Source organism: Pavona decussata, unplaced genomic scaffold (assembly GCF_977016875.1).
Source record: "Pavona decussata unplaced genomic scaffold, jaPavDecu1.1 SCAFFOLD_181, whole genome shotgun sequence".
In the NCBI taxonomy this organism is placed as follows: Eukaryota; Metazoa; Cnidaria; class Anthozoa; order Scleractinia; family Agariciidae; genus Pavona; species Pavona decussata.
Genome location: NW_028145591.1, coordinates 1,067,046 through 1,085,875, shown reverse-complemented (window position 1 = coordinate 1,085,875; position 18,830 = coordinate 1,067,046). Strand labels below are relative to the sequence as shown.

Genomic DNA, 18,830 nt, shown 5'->3' with positions numbered 1-18,830 from the left:
CCAAAAAATAAAACTCGCTCATAAAAACTACGTCTTACGCCAGTTAATGATAGAAACTGACTTTTGCGAAATCTTAAGACTCTCTTGCCAAAAACTGCGTTTTACTTCAAATCTTCACAAAAAATAAAACGCGATTTTTTTCAAGTTTGTGTTGAAAACTGGTTTTTGCCAAAGTTTAAGCTTCTGTTTTTAAAAAAGTCCATTTTGCGTAAAGCTTGTTCAAAGAATATGACTCGCTCCTGAAAACTGCGTGTTACTTCAGTTAATCTCGGAAATTGGCTTTTGCCCAAATCTAAGCCTCTCTTGCCAAGAAATGCGATTACCGTCAAGTCTGCGCAAAGAAGAAAACTTGCTCCTATAAACTGCCTTTTACTCCAGTTAATCTCAGAAATTAGCTTTTGCCCAAATTTAAGCCTCTCTAACCGAAAAAAAAGGTTTTGTGTCGAATCTGCGCCAAAAAAACAAATCGTTCCTAAAAACTGCGTTTTACTCTAGTTTGTGTTGTTAACTGGCTTTTGTGAAAGTTTAAGCACCTCTTCCTAAACAAAGAATTTTGCTTCAAATCTGCGCAAAAAACTACAACTAGATCATGAAAACTGCGTTTTTGTCCAAGACGGTACTAAAAAGTGCTTTTTAATCCAGCTTGTGCCAAAAAAAGGTTTTTGCCAAATTTTAAGGCTCTGTTGCCCAAAAATGGTTTTTGGATAAATGCCTGTTGTCCTTTGGCTATCTTGAGTCTAAAATATTTTTTCATTTAAGCCGAAATTTCAAAATAACTTCCCCTCTTACTCTAAATTGGTCCTTTCTTACAACGTTGCTCATTTTTGGGCTCATGCCAACTACCCTCCCCCTATAGTTCTAACTTCCTGTACTCAGACTTCTAATATACTTTGCTAAAATACCAATATCGATAAAATTGGCCGATTGGCATGGTTTCCGAGTTGAAATAGGACATTTTCACTATGGCGTCATTTTACTACAACTACCAGAATCCTTCTGGTTTTTCTTTTCTGATGCTAATTAGAGCTATTGTTCTTTGCTCTCCACTGGGATTACAAAATTTGCATTTGAAAAGGAAAACGAAATGAATTCTGGTAGTTGTAGTAAAAGGACGCCATCATGAAAATGGCCTATTAACGAGTGGATACAACCAGTATCTTTAATTAAGGGAAAAAATAAGGGTCACGTGACGATGACTTCTGACATCACCAGATGAAAGCCATACACAAGCATTACTCAAAACTATGGTTGGAGCTAGGATATCCAGGATTAGGGTTAAGATCTAGGGTTAAGGTTAAGTTCTGGCCCCTACAGTGATGTACTTGTGAGGACTATGATTTGGGCGCGGGTAAGTCACGTGACAGACACTCCCACCCAACTTTGACACTATTGGATAAATGCCTGTTGTCCTTTGGCTATCTTGAGTCTAAAATACTTTTTCATTTAAGCCGAAATTTCAAAATAACTTCCCCTCTTACTCTGATTTCGTCCTTATTTTACAACGTTTGTCATTTTTGGGCTTATGCCAACTACCATCCCCCTGTAGTTCTAATTTCCTATACTCAGATCTCAACAATACTTTGCTAAAATACTAATATCGATAAAATTTGCCGATCTGCATGGTTTCCGAGTTAAAATAGGACATTTTCACTATGGCGTCATTTTACTACAACTACCAGAATCCTTCTGGTTTTTCTTTTCTCATGCTAATAAGAGCTATTCTTCTTTATTCTCCACTGGGATTACAAAATTTGCATTTGACAAGGAAAACGAAATGAATTCTAATTGTTGTAGTAAAATAAGGCCATCATGAAAATGGCCTATTAACGAGTGGCTGACAACCAGTATCTTTAATTAAGGGAAAAAATCAAAGTCACGTGACCGGGACTTGTGACATCACCAGATGAAAGCCATACACAAGCATTACTCAAAACTATGGTTGGAGCTAGGATATCCAGGATTAGGGCTAAGATCGAGAGTTAATATTAAGTTCCGGCCCCTAGGATGATGTACGTGTGAAGACTCTGGTTTAGACGAGCGTAAGTCACGTGACAAAAACTCCCACTCAACTTTGACACTCTTGGATAAATGCCTGTTGTCCTTTAACTATTTTGAGTCCAAAATACTTTTTCATTTCAGCCGAAATTTCAAAATAACTTTTTCTCTTACTCTGATTTCGTCCTTTATTACAACGTTGGTCATTTTTGGGCTCATGCCAACTACATTCCCCCTCTAGTTCTAATTTCCTGTACTCAGATGTCTACAATACTTTGCAAAAATACTAATATCGATAATATTTGCCGATTGGCATGGTTTCCGAGTTGAAATAGGACATTTTCACTATGGCGTCATTTTACTACAACTACCAGAATCCTTCTGGTTTTTCTTTTCTCATGCTAATTAGAGCTATTGTTCTTTGCTCCCCAGTGGGATTTCAAAATTTCCATTTGAAAAGGAAAACGAAATGAATTCTGGTACTTGTAGTAAAATGACGCTATCATGAAAATGGTCTATTAACCAGTGGCTGACAACCAGTATATTTAGTTAAGGGAAAAAATTAAGGTTACGTGACCGGGACTCTTGACATCACCAGATGAAAGCCATACACAAGCATTACTCAAAACTATGGTTGGATCTAGGATATCCAGGATTAGGGTTAAGATCTAGGGTTAACGTTAAGTTCCGGCCCCTAGGCTGATGTACGTGTGACGACTATGGTTTGGACGAGGGTAAGTCACGTGACAGACACTCCCACCCAACTTTGACACTATTGGATAAATGCCTGTTGTCCTTTGGCTATCTTGAGTCTAAAAAACTTTTTCATTTAAGCCGAAATATCAAGATAACTTCCCCTCTTACTCTGATTTCGTCCTTTCTTACAACGTTGGTCATTTTTGGGCTCATGCCAACTACCCTCCCCCTCTAGTTCTAATTTCCTGTACTCAGATCTCTACAATACTTTGCTAAAATACTAATATCGATAATATTTGCCGATTGGCATGGTTTCCAAGTTGAAATAGGACATTTTCACTATGGCGTCATTTTACTACAACTACCAGAATCCTTCTGGTTTTTCTTTTCTCATGCTAATTAGAGCTATTGTTCTTTGCTCTCCACTGGGATTACAAAATTTGCATTTGAAAAGGAAAACGAAATGAATTCTGGTAGTTGTAGTAAAATGACGCCATCATGAAAATGGCCTATTAACGAGTGGCTGACAACCAGTATATTTAGTTAAGGGAAAAAGTCAAGGTCACGTGACCGCGACTTGTAACATCACCAGATGAAAGCCATACACAAGCATTACTCAAAACTATGGTTGGAGCTAGGATATCCAGGATTAGGGTTAAGATCTAGGGTTAAGGTTAAGTTGTTGCCCCTAGGGTGATGTACGTGTGAGGGCTATGGTTTGGACAAAGGTAAGTCACGTGACAGACACTCCCATCCAACTTTGACACTATTGGATAAATGCCTGTTGTCCTTTGGCTATCTTACGTCGAAAATACTTTTTCATTTCAGCCGAAATTTCAAAATAACTTCCCCTCTTACTCTGATTTCGTCCTTTCTTACAATGTTGGTCATTTTTGGGCTCATGCTAACTACACCCTTCCTCTAGTTCTAATTTCCTGTACTCAGATCTCTACAATACTTTGCAAAAATACTAATATCGATAATATTTGCCGATTGGCATGGTTTCCGAGTTGAAATAGGACATTTTCACTATGGCGTCATTTTACTACAACTACCAGAATCCTTCTGGTTTTTCTTTACTTATGTTAATTAGAGCTATTGTTCTTTGCTCTCCACTGGGATTACAAAATTTGCATTTGAAAACGAAAACGAAATGAATTCTGGTAGTTGTAGTAAAATGACGCCATCATGAAAATGGCCTATTAACGAGTGGCTGACAACCAGTATCTTTATTTAAAAGAAAAAATCAAGGTCACGTGACCGGGACTTGTGACATCACCAGATGAAAGCCATACACAAGCATTACTCAAAACTATGGTTGGAGCTAGGATATCCAGGATAAGGGTTAAGATCTAGAGTTAAAGTTAAGTTCTGGCCCCTAGGGTGATGTACGTGTGAGGACTATGGTTTGGACGAGGGTAAGTTATGCGACAGACACTCCCACTTAACTTTCACACTCTTGGATAAATGCCTGTTGTCCTTTGGCTATCTTAACTCTAAAATACCTTTTAATTTGAGCCGAAATTTCAAAATAACTTCCCCTCTTACTCTGATTTCGTCTTTTCTCACAACGTTGGTCATTTTTGGGCTCATGCAAACTACCCTCCCCCTCTAGTTCTAATTTCCTGTTCTCAGATCTCTACAATACTTTGCTAAAATACTAATATCGATAATATTTGCCGATTGGCATGGTTTCCGAGTTGAAATAGGACATTTTCACTATGGCGTCATTTTACTACAACTACCAGAATCCTTCTGGTTTTTCTTTTCTCATGCTAATTAGAGCTATTGTTCTTTGCTCTCCACTGGGATTACAAAATTTGCATTTGACAAGGAAAACGAAATGAATTCCGGTAGTTGTAGTAAAATGACGCCATCATGAAAATGGCTCATTAACGAGTGGCTGACAACCAGTATCTTTAATTAAGGGAAAAAATAAGGTCACGTAACGAGGACTTGTGACATCACCAGATAAAAGCCATACACAAGCATTACTCAAAACTATGGTTTGAACTAGGATAGCCAGGATTAGGGTTAAGATCTAGGGTTAAGGATAAGTTCTGGCCCTTAGGGTGATGTACGTGTAAGGACTATGGTTTGGACGAGGGTAAGTCACGTGACAGACACTCCCACCCAACTTTGACACTATTGGATAAATGCCTGTTGTCCTTTGGCTATCTTGAGTCTGAAATACTGTTTCATTTAAACCGAAATTTCCAAATAACTTCCCCTTTTACTCTGATTTCGTCCTTTCTTACAACGTTGGTCATTTTTGGGCTCATGCCAACTCATCTCCCAATCTAGTTCTAATTTCCTGTACTCAGATCTCTACAATACTTTGTTAAAATACTAATATCGATAATATTTGCCGATTGGCATGGTTTCCGAGTTGAAATAGGACATTTTCACTATGGTGTCATTTTACTACAACTATCAGAATCCTTCTGGTTTTTCTTTTCTCATGCTAAATAGAGCTATTGTACTTTGCTCTCCATTGGGATTACAAACTTTGCCTTTGAAAAGGAAAACGGAATGAATTCTGGTAGTTGTAGTAAAATGACGCCATCATAAAAATGGCGTATTAACGAGTGGCTGACAACCAGTATCTTTAATTAAGAGAAAAAATAAGGGTCACGTGACGAGGACTTGTGACATCACCAGATAAAAGCCATACACAAGCATTACTCAAAACTATGGTTGGAGCTAGGATATCCAGGATTAGGGTTAAGATCTAGGGTTAAGGTTAAGTTCTGGCCCCTAGGGTGATGTACGTGTGAGGACTATGGTTTGGACGAGGGTTAGTCACGTGACACACACTCCCTTCCAACTTTGACACTATTGGATGAATGCCTGTTGTCCTTTGGCTATCTTGAGTCTAAAATACTTTTTCATTTAAGCCGAAATTTCAAAATAACTTCCCCTCTTACTCTGATTTCGTCCTTTCTTACAACATTGGTCATTTTTGGGCTCATGCCAACTACCCTTCCCCTCTAGTTCTAATTTCCTGTACTCAGATCTCTACGATACTTTGCTAAAATACTAATATCGATAATATTGGCCGATTTGCATGGTTTCCGAGTTGAAATAGGAAATTTTCACTATGGCGTCATTTTACTACAACTACCAGAATCCTTCTGGTTTTTCTTTACTCATGCTAATTAGAGCTATTGTTCTTTGCTCTCCACTGGGATTACAAAATTTGCATTTGAAAACGAAAACGAAATGAATTCTGGTAGTTGTAGTAAAATGACGCCATCATGAAAATGGCCTATTAACGAGTGGCTGACAACCAGTATCTTTACTTAAAAGAAAAAATCAAGGTCACGTGACCGGGACTTGTGACATCACCAGATGAAAGCCATACACAAGCATTACTCAAAACTATGGTTGGAGCTAGGATATCCAGGATTAGGGTTAAGATCCAGAGTTAAAGTTAAGTTCTGGCCCCTAGGGTGATGTACGTGTGAGGACTATGGTTTGGACGAGGGTAAGTCACGTGACAGACACTCCCACCCAGCTTTGACACTATTGGATGAATGCCTGTTGTCCTTTGGCTATCTTGAGTCTAAAATACTTTTTCATTTAAGCCGAAATTTCAAAATAACTTCCCCTCTTACTCTGATTTCGTCCTTTCTTACAACATTGGTCATTTTTGGGCTCATGCCAACTACCCTTCCCCTCTAGTTCTAATTTCCTGTACTCAGATCTCTACGATACTTTGCTAAAATACTAATATCGATAATATTGGCCGATTTGCATGGTTTCCGAGTTGAAATAGGACATTTTCACTATGGCGTCATTTTACTACAACTACCAGAATCCTTCTGGTGTTTCTTTTCTCATGTTAATTAAAGCTATTGTTCTTTGCTCTCCACTGGGATTACAAAATTTGCATTTGACAAGGAAAACGAAATGAATTCTGGTAGTTGTAGTAAAATGACGCCATCATGAAAATGGCCTATTAACAAGTGGCTGACAACCAGTATCTTTAGTTAAGGGAAAAAAAAAGGGTCACGTGACGATGACTTGTGACATCACCAGATGAAAGCCATACACAAGCATTACTCAAAACTATGGTTGGAGCTAGGATATCCAGGATTAGGGTTAAGATCTAGGGTTAACGTTAAGTTCTGGCCCCTACAGTGATGTACTTGTGAGGACTATGATTTGGGCGCGGGTAAGTCACGTGACAGACACTCCCACCCAACTTTGACACTATTGGATAAATGCCTGTTGTCCTTTGGCTATCTTGAGTCTAAAATATTTTTTCATTTAAGCCGAAATTTCAAAATAACTTCCCCTCTTACTCTAAATTGGTCCTTTCTTACAACGTTGGTCATTTTTGGGCTCATGCCAACTACCCTCCCCCTATAGTTCTAACTTCCTGTACTCAGCCTTCTACAATACTTTGCTAAAATACCAATATCGATAATATTTGCCGATTGGCATGGTTTCCGAGTTGAAATAGGACATTTTCACTATGGCGTCATTTTACTACAACTACCAGAATCCTTCTGGTTTTTCTTTTCTGATGCTAATTAGAGCTATTGTTCTTTGCTCTCCACTGGGATTACAAAATTTGCATTTGAAAAGGAAAACGAAATGAATTCTGGTAGTTGTAGTAAAAGGACGCCATCATGAAAATGGCCTATTAACGAGTGGATACAACCAGTATCTTTAATTAAGGGAAAAAATAAGGGTCACGTGACGATGACTTCTGACATCACCAGATGAAAGCCATACACAATCATTACTCAAAACTATGGTTGGAGCTAGGATATCCAGGATTAGGGCTAAGATCGAGAGTTAAGATTAAGTTCCGGCCCCTAGGATGATGTACGTGTGAAGACTCTGGTTTAGACGAGCGTAAGTCACGTGACAAAAACTCCCACTCAACTTTGACACTCTTGGATAAATGCCTGTTGTCCTTTAACTATTTTGAGTCCAAAATACTTTTTCATTTCAGCCGAAATTTCAAAATAACTTTTTCTCTTACTCTGATTTCGTCCTTTATTACAACGTTGGTCATTTTTGGGCTCATGCCAACTACATTCCCCCTCTAGTTCTAATTTCCTGTACTCAGATGTCTACAATACTTTGCAAAAATACTAATATCGATAATATTTGCCGATTGGCATGGTTTCCGAGTTGAAATAGGACATTTTAACTATGGCGTCATTTTACTAGAACTACCAGAATCCTTCTGGTTTTTCTTTTCTCATGCTAATTAGAGCTATTGTTCTTTGCTCCCCAGTGGGATTTCAAAATTTCCATTTGAAAAGGAAAACGAAATGAATTCTGGTACTTGTAGTAAAATGACGCCATCATGAAAATGGTCTATTAACCAGTGGCTGACAACCAGTATATTTAGTTAAGGGAAAAAATTAAGGTTACGTGACCGGGACTCTTGACATCACCAGATGAAAGCCATACACAAGCATTACTCAAAACTATGGTTGGATCTAGGATATCCAGGATTAGGGTTAAGATCTAGGGTTAAGGTTTAGTTCCGGCCCCTAGGCTGATGTACGTGTGACGACTATGGTTTGGACGAGGGTAAGTCACGTGACAGACACTCCCACCCAACTTTGACACTATTGGATAAATGCCTGTTGTCCTTTGGCTATCTTGAGTCTAAAATACTTTTTCATTTAAGCCGAAATTTCAAAATAACTTCCCCGCTAACTCTGATTTCGTCCTTTCTTACAACGTTGGTCATTTTTGGGCTCATTCCAACTACCCTCCCCCTCTAGTTCTAATTTTCTGTACTCAGATCTCTACAATACTTTGCTAAAATACTAATATCGATAATATTTGCCGATTGGCATGGTTTCCGAGTTGAAATAGGACATTTTCACTATGGCGTCATTTTACTACAACTACCAGAATCCTTCTGGTTTTTCTTTTCTCATGCTAATTAGAGCTATTGTTCTTTGCTTTCAACTGGGATTACTAAATTTGCATTTGAAAAGGAAAACGAAATGAATTCTGGTAGTTGTAGTAAAATGACGCCATCATGAAAATGGCCTATTAACGAGTGGCTGACAACCAGTATATTTAGTTAAGGGAAAATCAAGGTCACGTGACCGGGACTTGTAACATCACCAGATGAAAGCCGTACACAAGCATTACTTAAAACTATGGTTGGAGCTAGGATATCCAGGATTAGGGTTAAGATCTAGGATTAAGGTTAAGTTCTGGCCCCTAGGGTGATGTACGTGTGAGGGCTATGGCTTGGACGAGGGTAAGTCACGTGACAGACACTCCCACTTAACTTTCACACTCTTGGATAAATGCCTGTTGTCCTTTGGCTATCTTGAATCTAAAATACTTTTTCATTTAAGCCGAAATTTCAAAAAAACTTCCCCTCTTACTCTGATTTCGTCCTTTCTTACAACATTGGTCATTTTTGGGCTCATGCCAACTACCCTTCCCCTCTAGTTCTAATTTCCTGTACTCAGATCTCTACGATACTTTGCTAAAATACTAATATCGATAATATTGGCCGCTTTGCATGGTTTCCGAGTTGAAATAGGACATTTTCACTTTGGCGTCATTTTACTACAACTACCAGAATCCTTCTGGTTTTTCTTTACTCATGCTAATTAGAGCTATTGTTCTTTGCTCTCCACTGGGATTACAAAATTTGCATTTGAAAACGAAGACGAAATGAATTCTGGTAGTTGTAGTAAAATGACGCCATCATGAAAATGGCCTATTAACGAGTGGCTGACAACCAGTATCTTTACTTAAAAGAAAAAATCAAGGTCACGTGACCGGGACTTGTGACATCACCAGATGAAAGCCATACACAAGCATTACTCAAAACTATGGTTGGAGCTAGGATATCCAGGATTAGGGTTAAGATCTAGAGTTAAAGTTAAGTTCTGGCCCCTAGGGTGATGTACGTGTGAGGACTATGGTTTGGACGAGGGTAAGTCACGTGACAGACACTCCCACCCAACTTTGACACTATTGGATAAATGCCTGTTGTCCTTTGGCTATCTTGAGTCTAAAATACTTTTTTATTAAAGCCAAAAATTTCAAAATAACTTCCTCTCTTTCTCTGATTTAGTCCTTTTTTACAACGTTGGTCATTTCTTGGCTCATGCCAACTACCCTCCCTTTCTAGTACTAATTTCCTGTACTCAGATCTCTACAATACTTTGCTAAAATACTAATATCGATAATATTTGCCGATTGGCATGGTTTCCGAGTTGAAATAGGACATTTTCACTATGGCGTCATTTTACTACAACTACCAGAATCCTTCTGGTGTTTCTTTTCTCATGTTAATTAAAGCTATTGTTCTTTGCTCTCCACTGGGATTATAAAATTTGCATTTGACAAGGAAAACGAAATGAATTCTGGTAGTTGTAGTAAAATGACGCCATCATGAAAATGGCCTATTAACAAGTGGCTGACAACCAGTATCTTTAGTTAAGGGAGAAAATCAAGGTCACGTGACCGGGGCTTGTGACATCACCAAATGAAAGCCATACACAAGCATTACTCAAAACTATGGTTGGAGCTAGGATATCCAGGATTAGGGGTAAGGTCTAGGGGTAAGGTTAAGTTCTGGCCCCTAGGGTGATGTACGTGTGAGGGCTATGGTTTGGACGAGGGTAAGTCACGTGACAGAAACTCGCACCCAACTTTGACACTATTGGATAAATGCCTGTTGTCCTTAGGCTATCTTGAGTCTAAAATACTTTTTCATTTAAGCCGAAATTTCAAAATAACTTCCCCTCTTACTCTGATTTCGTCCTTTCTTACAACGTTGGTCATTTTTGGGCTCATGCCAACTACCCTCCCCCTCTGATTCTAACTTCCTCTACTCAGATCTGCACAATACTTTGCTAAAATACTAATGTCGATAATATTTGCCGATTGGCATGGTTTCCGAGTTGAAATAGGACATTTTCACTATGGCGTCATCTTACTACAACTACCAGAATCCTTCTGGTTTTTCTTTTCTCATGCTATTTAGAGCTATTGTTCTTTGCTGTCCACTGGGATTGCAAAATTTGCATTTGACAAGGAAAACGAAATGAATTCTGGTAGTTGTAGTAAAATGACGCCATCATGAAAATGGCCTATTAACGAGTGGCTGACAACCAGTATCTTTAGTTAAGGGAGAAAATCAAGGTCACGTGACCGGGACTTGTGACATCACCAAATGAAAGCCATACACAAGCATTACTCAAAACTATGGTTGGAGCTAGGATATCCAGGATTAGGGTTAAGATCTAGGATTAAGGTTAAGTTCTGGCCCCTAGGGTGATGTACGTGTGAGGGCTATGGTTTGGACGAGGGTAAGTCACGTGACAGACACTCCTACCCAACTTTGACACTATTGGATAAATGCCTGTTGTCCTTTGGCTATTTTGAGTGTAAAATACTTTTTCATTGAAGTGGAAATTTCAAAATAACTTCCCCTCTTACTCTGATTTCGTCCTTTCTTACAACGTTGGTCATTTTTGGGCTCATGTTAACTACCCTCCCCCTGTAGTTCTAATTTCCTTTACTCAGATCTCTACAATACTTTGCAAAAATACTTATATCGATAATATTTGCCGATTGGCATGGTTTCCGAGTTGAAATAATCAAACATTATGGAACTATAATGTTATTTATTTCGCGACATGATGCCCACGTGACAATTCGTTGCCGTCATCGGTGCTAGGTACATCTAAGCAATGAGGTGTTAGGGCGGTTCCGACTAGGTTTATAGTCGAGATTCCTTGGGAAAAGCGTCGTTCCTTCCCTTGCCATCAGAGTGTTCATATCAAGAGAGAAGTTTTTTTTTTTCCCACATACCTATTCAGGCAAGTTATCACTTTGAATATTCTTGTTTTTTGTCATAGCATTTCCCTTGTTCTGGGCATTGGTGTCGCTCGAGTAGTTCAGTTTATTTTGATTCTTCGCGAAATGGCTCAAACTCGTGTTTTAATCCTGGGGCATTCTTTTATCCACCGCCTCCGGTCGTTTCTTATGGCGAAGTATAGTCTTGCTTTCCTGACCAATTTTCACTTGGGTAACGATCTCGTTATCAGATGGCAAGGGACCGGAGGGAGAACAGTAGCCAAGACTGTTCTATACGACCTTGGCGTTGTTGAGTCTTTTGCCCCTCACATTGTAATTTTACAGCTCGGGACCAACGACTTGGCTTCCCTTTCTGCCGTGGAGACTGGTTCTGCGATTGAGGACCTTACTCGGTTGCCGTTTGAGTCTTACGGTGTTCAATTTATATGTGTCTGTCAGAAGATTTATCGCGAGAATACTCCATCATTTAATACTCAAGTTAACATCTTAACTCGATATTTAAAAGTAGTGTTAGAGCCGATTCCCTATGTCTTATATTGGTGTCACCGGGGGTTTTGGAATTGCAAATCCAGTTTTCTTGCTCGCGATGGTATTCATTTAAATAAGTTAGGGCAGTACAAATTTTTTCGCAGTCTGAGAGGGGCAGTATTGAGATGTTTCAGGGCCGTCGCGCCTTCATGATTAGATCGACTTTGAAAGATACCTGCCAGTTCCCATTTTATTTGTTTACCAAGCCGTTTTTCATTTTGTGATTGTTCATGAGCTCTTGTTTTTTTTTATTAACTGGGTAATTCCCAGTTTTGTTTCAAGGCTCACTGGGTCCATTGGACCATGTTGGTCACGGTATTTTTACCGTGCTTTTTACGGCTTTGGTCATGTTGTTTTTGTGCTTTCACTTTGCCACATGAGTGTACAACCCACTTGATCGCCCCTTTGGGGTGTGTCCTATGCACTCGGCTCTGTGACATTGCACTTTGTTTTGGCTGGAACTTGGCATTTTCATTGTTTCTGCTACAGTTTTTTCATTGTTTGTTTAAATGCTCGACCTGGTTGGGCCGGCATTCTGTTTTATTAATCTCGTACTGCCCTGATCACACTGTATTTTTGGAACTCCCAGTTAGCGAGGAATGTTGTGGACCTCGACATCTGTTTCCTTAGACAATAGATCTGTAATTTATTGGCCGCAACACTGTCTCAAGGTGTTTCCTGCCTGGCTCCTGTCTTATCTTCATTCCATTTTTTTTGTAAGTAATGCCTCCTAGAAAGCGTGGCGTATAAAACTCTACAGCCTCTCGTTCAACACGGGGTAAACGGCCCAGATTGTCTGAACTGCGTGAAGTTGGCGCCGATACTCATGCAACTACCCCAAATGTCCCAACGCCAGCACCGCAGGGCAACGCAGGTCTGATGTCCATTGACGTCAATGCCTTATCCACCACCATATCAACCGTGGTCGCTCAAGCAGTACAGTCTGCGCTTTCCCAGGACAACATTGCTGCTATCTTGGCGCCCAGAACAACAGGCGGACTTGACTGTATTAAGCCAGCTGTTGCCACTGCAACCGACGCTATTGTTGTGGACGCTGGTTCACCTGAAGGTACACAAGGCATTCCTTATCAAGCGGTTTGTTCGGATCCTCAACCGCGACAGGTTTTTACAAGTATAGCTGTCGGTTTAACTTCGCGGGTTGGTGCGAAATTGAAAGGGAAAATTTGGGCTAACGAGTATGTTGATTTTGGGTCTCTCTTGTTCTCTTCCCCCCGGAACGAAGGAAAATACTCATTGTCAATGACCCCTTCCCCTGGGTTATCGAATCAACCCCAACTCACCCTTGAGCCATCCCATCCTACCAAGCGCATTCAAAATATCCAACAATGGTTGTCCGCATTTAATATCTTTGTTTCGGTTTATACGGAGCGATTCAAAGATGAAACACCCCAACTTATGAAATATTGCGAAGTGGTGCGCGACTTAGAGCTAAAGTCGGGTGATTGGCTTTGGTATGATGAGCAGTTTCGTTATATCAGGCAGTCTGACCCTGAAAAGTTCCCCTGGGGTCAAATTCACTGGGAATTGTGGCTCCGGGCGTCCTCTAATTTTCGTAGACAACAGCCGTCCACCAACAAGCCCCAAACGCAAACTCGTCAGCGTTTTCGCCAGCCCTTCTTCCCCAAAGGTACTTGCTGGGCATTTCAGGCCGGCAGACAATGTTCCGGGTGCCAGTTCGAGCATGTTTGCTACAAATGCGGTGCTAAACACCCGGGAAGCCAATGTTCCGTTCGGGCAAATCAAACCCGTTTTGGCAGTGTCGGAAATAAGGGAAAGGGAGGCGCAACTCAATTTTCGGGCTCTCCACAGCCAACCAGTCACCCCAGTAAAAGTGGACCGGCTTGAATCTTTTCTAACACGAGGGTATGACTCGGTTCTAACCAAATATCTGATTGACGGTTTTCGGTTTGGTTTTCGTATACATTTTGTTGGTGAACGGCTTGCGTATGAATCTTCTAATCTTAAGAGTGCTTTAAACCAACCGGATATCACCGAGACAAAATTACGCAAGGAATGTGCAGCAGGAAGAATAGTAGGGCCTTTTACAACCCCGCCGTCTCGCCACTTTCGTACTTCCCCGCTTGGCCTAGTCCCTAAAAAAGATCCAAAAGAGTTTCGTTTAATACACCACTTGTCTTATCCAGACGGATCTTCCGTTAATGATTTCATACCTGACTCTTGCTCTACGGTCAAATACGCATCTGTTCGTGATGCTTCAAAATCCATTAAGTGCATAGGGCGAGGTTGTTTTATGGCTAAAACGGATATCAAATCGGCTTTTCGTATCATTCCTATTCATCCTGCTGACTATTCCTTATTGGGTATCAAATGGGACAACATGTACTATTTTGATAGATGCTTGGCTATGGGACTCCGTTCCAGCTGCGCTATTTTTGAAGCTTTTTCTACGTCTCTCGAGTGGATATCTGTCCACCTTCTCGGTGCTTGTTCCGTCTTGCACATTTTGGACGATTTCCTGTTTATCGCGCCAACCAAAGATCAATGCGAGCGCGACCTAACAAATTTTGTTTCACTGTGTAATTATCTGGGTGTTCCCCTCGCCCCTGAGAAAACCGTCGGGCCGAACACGGTTTTGCAATTCGCGGGTATTACGTTAGATTCCTTGCGGATGGAGGCACGTCTTCCAGAGGAAAAGCTTCAAAAATGTCGCAGTTTGTTGACCGAGTTTCTTTCGCGTCGGTCCGTTTGTTTAAAGGAGCTTCAATCTTTAATCGGCTTATTAAATTTTACATGCCTCGTTGTTGTGCCCGGCCGTGCTTTCCTACGTCGATTAATCGATCTTACCAAAGGCATAACTAAACCTCATTATCACATTCGCATCTCACAGGCTGCTAGACTTGACCTTGACCTGTGGCTTCGGTTTTTAAGCGACTTTAACGACAGATCGTTTTCTCTAGATGATATTTGGGAAACGTCGCACACTCTTCAACTTTATACCAATTCCGCTGGTTCTATAGGTTTTGGGGCGGTATTTAATACCCACTGGTTTCACGGTTTATGGCCCACAACTTGGCATGGTTATAATATCGCCGTTTTAGAACTCTTTCCCATCGTTATCGCTGTTCACATTTGGGGGGCGTGTATGGCTGATAAAAGTGTCATCTTTTTCAGTGACAATGCCGCCGTTGTTGATATCATTAATAAGCAGTCGTCTAAAGATAAGGCAATCATGGTTCTCCTTAGGGATTTAGTCTTAAGCTGTCTTAAACATAACATTTTATTCCAAGCCCGCCATATTCCTGGGTTTATCAATTGTCGTGCCGATTATCTTTCACGTTCTCAGGTCACGAAGTTCAAGGAAATATCACCGGACGCAGACAAATTTCCAATTCACGTACCCGAGAACCTAATGCCGAAGAGTTGGTTTCTAACTTGAACGGCCTGCTTAGTGCAGCGTTGACAGACGGATCTCGGCGGCTTTACCAGCGCGCGTGGGTGGTTTTTCGCCAATTTTATGCTCAATTTTATGGCTCCGCACAACTTACATTGCCGCTGCTCCCAACTTGTATTTCGCTTTTCATTTCATACCTTTCATTTAGAAAGTTATCTTTTTCAACGATCACCTCGTATCTTTCGGCCATTTCCTATGTCCACAAACTTAGAGGTTTTCCTGACCCGACCAAATCATTTTTGATACAAAAGTTGTTGACAGCTTTAAGCCGACAACGATCTGCAGATGTCCGTCTCCCTGTCACACGGCCTGTACTGCACGAGCTAATTCGTTCTCTTAGCTTTACTAACTACTTCGGCATTCCAACGTTCACTTTTCGCGGCAATGTTTCTTGTGGCCTTTTACGGTCTTTTTCGAATCGGTGAACTGGCTACCAAGAGCACGCGTCTTACGTCGGCGGTAGTCCAGTTTAATAATTTAACTTTTCACACTCGGAATGGTCACGAGCAGCTGGCTAAAATTACTATTTCAACATATAAGCATAACGCCAGCAATAGACCCTTCGACATTTTAATTGCACGAGAAGATTCTCACCCCTTTTGTCCAGTTGAAGCCCTTCTTCAGTATTGTAAGGTTCGTGGAGATCGCCCAGGTCCACTTTTCTGTCACGCTGATAACTCTCCTATTTCCGTCAACCAGTTTAACAGCGAACTCCAACGGTGTTTAACTTATTGCGGCCTTGACATCAGTAGGTACAAGAGCCATAGTTTTCGCATTGGCGGTGCTTGCCATGCTGCTGATAAAGGTTATTCCGATGCGCAGATACGTGCTCTTGGTCGCTGGAAATCGGATGCGTTCAAAGTTTATTTGAGGTCTGCGTTACTTCACGCTAACTAAATAGCGCTTGTCAAGCGTAATCTTATCTTTCATTGCTTGTTTTTTTTAAAAACTAGTACAAAACGTGACTTCAACATAGTTCAGACAGGGGCTGCTATGTTGCTGTCACTGGGGATTTTCCCCTTCAGTCATTCATCCTATTTTATGGCCTATTTAGGTGCGACCAACGGAGCTGCTCCATCGCTGTTTCCGTACCTCTATCTTAATTTTGTATTGGAGATACGTCATTCATGCTATTTTATGGCCTATTTAGGTGCGACCAACGGAGTTCAGTCACGGGCTGCTCCATCGCTGTTTCCGTACCTCTATATTAATGTTGTATTGGAAATACGTTTAAGGATTTACTTCTTGAAATAAGTAGATCTGTGTAGGTGGCGTGCCCGCCAGCCAAGTGGGTCAGACAATTGGGCTGTCATTTGGTCGGCATCGGCACTTTTTCACTCTTTGCAATACTACCCTGACAGGTAAGTAATACTAATATACTAATACTAATATCGATAATATTTGCCGATTGACATGGTTTCCGAGTTGAAATAGGACATTTTCACTATGGCGTCATTTTACTACAACTACCAGAATCCTTCTGGTTTTTCTTTTCGCATGCTAATTAGAGCTATTGTTCTTTGCTCTCCACTGGGATTATAAAATTTGCATTTGAAAAGGAAAACGAAATGAATTCTGGTAGTTGTAGTAAAATGACGCCATCATGAAAATGGCCTATTAACGAGTGGCTGACAACCATTATCTTTAGTAAAGGGAAAAAATCAAGGTCACATGACCGGGACTTGTTACATCACCAGATGAAAGCCATACACAAGCATTACTAAAAAATATGGTTGGAGCTAGGCTATATAGGATTAGGGTTAAGATCTAGGGTTAAGGTTAAGTTCTGGCCCCTAGTGTGATGTACGTGTGAGGACTATGGTTTGGACGAGGGTAAGTCACGTAACAGACACTCTCACACAACTTTGACACTATTGGATAAATGCCTGTTGTCCTTTGGCTATCTTGAGTCTAAAATACTTTTTCATTTAAGCCGAAATTGTAAAATAACTTCCCCTCTTTCTCTGATTTCGTCCTTTCTTACAACGTTGGTCATTTTTGGGCTCATGCCAACTACCCTCCCCGTCTAGTTCTAATTTCCTGTACTCAGATCTCTACAATACTTTGCAAATATACTAATATCGATAATATTTGCCGATTGGCATGGTTTCCGAGTTGAAATAGGACATTTTCACTATGGCGTCATTTTACTACAACTACCAGAATCCTTCTGGTTTTTTTTTTTCTCATGCTAATTAGAGCTATTGTTCTTTGCTCTCCACTGGGATTACAAAATTTGCATTTGAAAAGGAAAACGAAATGAATTCTGGTAGTTGTAGTAAAATGACGCCATCATGAAAATGGCCTATTAACGAGTGGCTAACAACCAGTATCTTTAGTAAAGGGAAAAAATCAAGGTCACGAGACTGGGACTTGTGACATCACCAGATGAAAGCCATACACAAGCATTACTCAAAACTATGGTTGGAGCTAGGATATCCAGGATTAGGGTTAAGATCTAGGGTTAAGGTTAAGTTGTGGCCCCTAGGGTGATGTACGTGTGAGGACTATGGTTTGGAGGAGGGTAAGTCACGTGACAGAAACTCCCACGCAACTTTGACACTATTGGATAAATGCCTGTTGTCCTTTGTCTATCTTGAGTCTAAAATACTTTTTTATTTAAGCCAAAATTTCAAAATAACTTCCCCTCTTACTCTGATTTCGTCCTTTCTTACAACGTTGCTCATTTTTGGGCTCATGCCAACTACCCTCCCCCTCTAGTTCTAATTTCCTGTACTCAGATCTCTACAATACTTTGCAAAAATACTAATATCGATAATATTTGCCGATTGGCATGGTTTCCGAGTTGAAATAGGACATTTTCACTATGGCGTCATTTTACTACAACTACCAGAATCCTTCTGGTTTTTCTTTTCTCATGCTAATTAGAGCTATTGTTCTTTGCTCTCCACTGGGATTATAAAATTTGCATTTGAAAAGGAAAACGAAATGAATTCTGGTAGTTGTAGTAAAATGACGCCATCATGAAAATGGCCTATTAACGAGTGGCTGACAACCATTATCTTTAGTAAAGGGAAAAAATCAAGGTCACGTGACTGGGACTTGTTACATCACCAGATGAAAGCCATACACAAGCATTACTCAAAACTATGGTTGGAGCTAGGATATCCAGGATGAGGGTTAAGATCTAGGGTTAAGGTTAAGTTCTGGCCCCTAGTGTGATGTACGTGTGAGGGCTATGGTTTGGACGAGGGTAAGTCACGTGACAGACACTCCCACACAACTTTGACACTATTGGATAAATTCCTGTTGTCCTTTGGCTATCTTGAGTCTAAAATACTTTTTCATTTAAGCCGAAATTGTAAAATAACTTCCCCTCTTTCTCCGATTT

The 18,830-nt window shown here is 40.4% G+C and overlaps 1 protein-coding gene and 1 pseudogene across 2 annotated transcripts; both read left to right on the top strand.

Annotated features, from left to right (window-relative positions):
* Positions 1-11,376: 11,376 nt before the first annotated feature.
* On the top strand, positions 11,377-14,956 carry LOC146463078 (uncharacterized). The gene is made up of 2 exons (XM_085084894.1): positions 11,377-11,519; positions 12,767-14,956. The coding sequence occupies exon 2, from the start codon at positions 12,925-12,927 to the stop codon at positions 13,909-13,911; it is 987 nt and encodes a 328-aa protein (XP_084941020.1). The 5' UTR covers positions 11,377-11,519; positions 12,767-12,924; the 3' UTR covers positions 13,912-14,956.
* A 350-nt stretch (positions 14,957-15,306) lies between these two features.
* On the top strand, positions 15,307-16,825 carry LOC146463077 (uncharacterized; annotated as a pseudogene). The gene is made up of 2 exons (XR_014857007.1): positions 15,307-16,532; positions 16,629-16,825. The product of XR_014857007.1 is annotated as an uncharacterized LOC146463077 (transcript).
* The last annotated feature ends 2,005 nt before the right edge of the window (positions 16,826-18,830 follow it).

What these genes read in the sequence shown, in the direction of transcription:
- LOC146463078 (XM_085084894.1), top strand. Translation starts at nt 12,925, where the DNA reads ATGTCCATTGACGTCAATGCCTTATCCACCACCATATCAACCGTGGTC.